At 39.3% G+C, this 3,971-nt stretch overlaps 1 protein-coding gene across 1 annotated transcript; it reads right to left on the bottom strand.

The window, feature by feature from the left end:
* Nucleotides 1-2,245: 2,245 nt before the first annotated feature.
* LOC124174098 (U6 snRNA-associated Sm-like protein LSm2) lies at nt 2,246-3,238 on the bottom strand. The gene is made up of 4 exons (XM_046553233.1): nt 3,050-3,238; nt 2,877-2,944; nt 2,683-2,773; nt 2,246-2,600 (listed from the first exon to the last, which is right to left on the bottom strand). The coding sequence occupies exons 1-4, from the start codon at nt 3,050-3,052 to the stop codon at nt 2,472-2,474; spliced, it is 291 nt and encodes a 96-aa protein (XP_046409189.1). The 5' UTR covers nt 3,053-3,238; the 3' UTR covers nt 2,246-2,471.
* Between the last annotated feature and the right edge of the window lie 733 nt (nt 3,239-3,971).

Raw genomic sequence — 3,971 nt, 5'->3', positions numbered from 1 at the left:
AAGCAATTTTGATTGCGCCTTCGCACGTACGTCACATTGTGCAATTCCATGTACCGTGCAAAACGGCCTTAAGGGTCTGCTAAGAGGACATTAACCACTCCCTGGTTTGTATGTTCATATCTCCCACCTGAAGAAGGTGAGGTCTTCCTGTATGCTGCCATTAAGCAATGTGTCCCTATCTTGAAACCCAGAAGTAAGAAGTTTCCCTCCTTGTTCAAAGGTAATGCCATGCAAATTTTCAAAAATAAAAACCAAATGTGGTGTCTCCACGTTACTCACTGAATGAACACAATACATTTTCACAGAGCTATGGTCAGGGGCGGATCCAGGATTTTTTTCTGGGAGGGTCACAAGCAAGGCCGTATCCAGGATTTTGTTCTGGGTGGGGCACAAGGATACCTCGCAATACAAAACGAATGCAATGATAATGGGACCGTATTAAAAATCTTGCATATTTTTGAGGGTCTGGGGGGGGCACGTGCCCCCCCCCTGGATCCGCCTATGGCTATGGTGACACTCAAGAGGTTCATTTGTCGAGATGAGGAGTAAGCACATGGTGAGTGCTTATGCCTATGCATGCTCCAGGTGCACATACCCCAAACATATGTTTTAACAAATTCTTTCCCGGTTGATAGAAACATAGTTAGATGTCAAGAGACTTAAGGCCTGTTTACACGATAGATTAACACGTACGAGCTAATGTACGTTTGCGTGAATGATTTTTGTGGACCGGAACATGTACGAATGCATGAACCAAATTAGAACAGGTTCTATTTTCTGTGCATGCATTCGCTCAAGTTGGGTGGTTATATGGTGCATTTTGGTGTTCATACATTTAGACATTAACCCGAACGTGTTAATGTACCATGTAAACAGGCCTTTAGATCACAAATATAGATGCCTGGAGAATCCTGGTGAAACTGCCGTCAACCTCAGACAACCAACCAGGGAAAACTTGGAAGATTGACAGATCTAGAATCGAGCACCATGGAAACCTAGAGCCAATTTCAAACCCTACATTGCTCTGCATAAGCACTTGATTGTGTTCTGCATCTGCCACAAGGGAGCTGTGCCAGTTTTTCACACCATTCTGAAATTCTCATCATACCATTTTGTAGAGACCTCCATGTTCAAATATTCTGACTTTCTTCCCCACCAATATATACTCCTATCTCTTTCTCTCTATATTTTTTAGCTTACCCGCCCTCGTCATTGTTTTAACTTCTAACATTCATTTCTGTCTTCTTCACCTTTGGCTTCCCACATTGACTCCAGCAGCATCACACCACCACATGGAATGGCTTTCACTGTTTTTACCCTTCTATCTACCTGGCATGTATACCCTTACCAGATTGAGAATCACTCCCACCAGTGCAGCTCATTGGAACCAGGGTCATTGGAATGGGCAATAAGCTTTTCCACTGTGACAAGGATGCAGCCCAAAGGAAAGTTTATGTTGGTGTTACAATATTCAGTATTATTGTTGTTTATGCACTTCATTGATTTATTAATGGATCAAGTGTTGTTATGAAATGCTATCTGAGAAAATTAATAGATAAACATGCAATTATCAGACGTGTAGGTACACCAGGGCAACTAAGTGAAACTTTCTGCAGTTACTCTGTAACTTAGTCTGCCCTCAAGATGAGGGGTAATCAACATTTTCAATGAGAAAAAAGTAATCTTGGTCTTTAAATCGTAAATGGAGAGGTGGCTCTTTCTGCAGTTACAGTAACCCATTGGCACTCTGGGATGGTTTGAGTAGACCTACAATTACAGTGACCTTTGGTCAGCAGCAATGTCTTTATTTTTTTATGGTGAGGAATAACAATCCCATGGCTGTTGTAGTACAATGGTAGTTATCAATAAAAACCTTTGGGCCATGTCGCCGCGTCAATTCTTGGGTGGCCCCAATTTAATAGCTGGTCGCTTTCTCAAGGGATTCTCCTTTAAGAAAGCGACCAGCATCAGTCGGGAAACGTTGGGGCTACCCAAGAATTGACGCGGCGACATAGCCCAAAAGTTTTTATTCATAATGTTGAGCACCTGCGGAAGTTTTAGCAAAGAATTACAATGGATGTGTTCTTAATGTTGAGGTAGAGCAAAGTAAATTAAAACTTACTCGCAATTGTTTGTGGAAAGATTGATGTTAAGTTTTAACTTACCATGAATTATATGTCCATCAGATTAAGCCAAAGTTGGCTCTCTTTATACATGACGTAGTGCCATCAACAAAATCTAACAATTAAATCGTTTGAAATTTATTAGAAACTGAAAATATTCATCAACATAAAAAAAATCCTTTCATGGAAAGTAAATCGACAGATTCATCTCATATAAACAAGAATGGATGAATGAGACCCATTAACTCACAACCAGTTACAACTATGTGAGACGGCCTCACACGCGCAGCATATTATTACTGGGATATAACAGTGCACATGAATAAGCAAGACACTAATGCTGCTATCTCAGGTTCGTACAGCCGTGGCCGCATCTTTACGAGCCGTATCCTGCAGAAGCTGAGTGTCTACATCATCGGCTGGAAGTTGCACATATCTCACGACGGAGCCCCTAATGAAACAATTCTTCACCGAGAGCTGGAAGAAAAATGGAAAAGTTTATTAAAAATTAATTTTAAAGTCAAACCCCACTGAATTTCGCTATGGTGCAAATACTAACCATATGAGGATATTTGTCTGGGTCTGTGACGCTAACATCCGTAAGTTTTATGTTCAAATACTGATCGACAGCGTAAAGGGTTCCACAAATACTGAATCAAAGCAAATATAGTACATTAAAAAACCGTTCCGGCAGAAATAAAGGTACATGCAACATTAAATACATATCACATTAGGGCTAAGAGTAGTGGTTACCTTAATTCATTCTTTAGCTCCACCACCACTTCCTTGCCTACCAATGATTTGAAAAAAGAATAGAAAAGCTGCAAAGCAAAAATAATAACGTAAATTTAATTAGTCACTTGCAATTATGAGAAGTTTTAAAACAACTGGGAGAACGAAGGCTGTCAAAGACTTCGCGGACTAACCATGGCTATTCCAGTAGAATTCTTCGCAAGATTTATAAACACCAATTACTTCAATAGCAAAAATATTCTTTTGTCTTAATGGCAAGGTAAACCGATTTCAAACAAAAACTTTTCACCAAGAACCTTCTCTTGACATTCACTCCACGAAGTTCCGCCTTCTCAGGACTCCTCCAACTGCCTCCAACCAAGGGGGCGACAAAACTGCGATATATCGTATGGAAAACCTCTTTTGTTTTGATTTTTCCGGAGCCCCAGTGGTCCAACGGCCTACCCAACATAGAGGCGCTGGTGTAGCCTGTTTTTCTGAGCAGTAACGAACTGGGGGCTGCCATATTGAATCTCGCTGTAAACAAACGTGATATTGAGGCTTATTGATAGTCATTAGTGTTAACTGCAGACTTTTTTTATTGCTTACAGTGTCCCTTACGATTTTGGAATGTGTTCGATGAAGGATACGAGTCTCAATGATCTTGGTTATTGCTAAATTGCGTGGGTATGAAATGTATTTGGTGATGAAAGTGTGAGTAATTCTGTTTCCTTCATTATTCCATTTTGATTTCAACCTGTGATTAGCTAACCTTTTCTCATGTTTTGAAAATTTATGGTGTCTTGTATTCCTTATATTTCAATATGTTTTTCATTGTACTTGCAGTTTTTCTAGTGTTCAAACTACTCATTTATCGCTAGTGCTATTCTTAGGTTTGTTTAATGCTAATCATTTTGTTGGTTATGTATGTAATTTGCTATTTCAACTCTGTCCTTTCAACTGTTTAATTGTCATTAATTGAGCATTATTCATTAAGTGTTCTACGATGTTTACATTTCTTAAAACTTTAATCTCTTTCCCTTTGAAGTAAGAACTTAATTTCTACTACATTGGTATAAAATATTCTTCACTTTTCTTGTTTTCTACTTTTGGGAT

This window comes from Ischnura elegans, chromosome 1 (genome assembly GCF_921293095.1).
Source record: "Ischnura elegans chromosome 1, ioIscEleg1.1, whole genome shotgun sequence".
Classification (NCBI taxonomy): Eukaryota; Metazoa; Arthropoda; class Insecta; order Odonata; family Coenagrionidae; genus Ischnura; species Ischnura elegans.
This window is presented reverse-complemented; position numbering and strand designations above follow the sequence as displayed.

What these genes read in the sequence shown, in the direction of transcription:
- LOC124174098 (XM_046553233.1), bottom strand. An exon ending in GAGCTAAAGAATGAATTAAG is followed by an intron (nt 2,774 to 2,876) that starts GTAACCACTACT and finishes GCTTTGATTCAG; the next exon opens with TATTTGTGGAACCCTTTACG. An exon ending in CAGACAAATATCCTCATATG is followed by an intron (nt 2,601 to 2,682) that starts GTTAGTATTTGC and finishes TTTTTCTTCCAG; the next exon opens with CTCTCGGTGAAGAATTGTTT.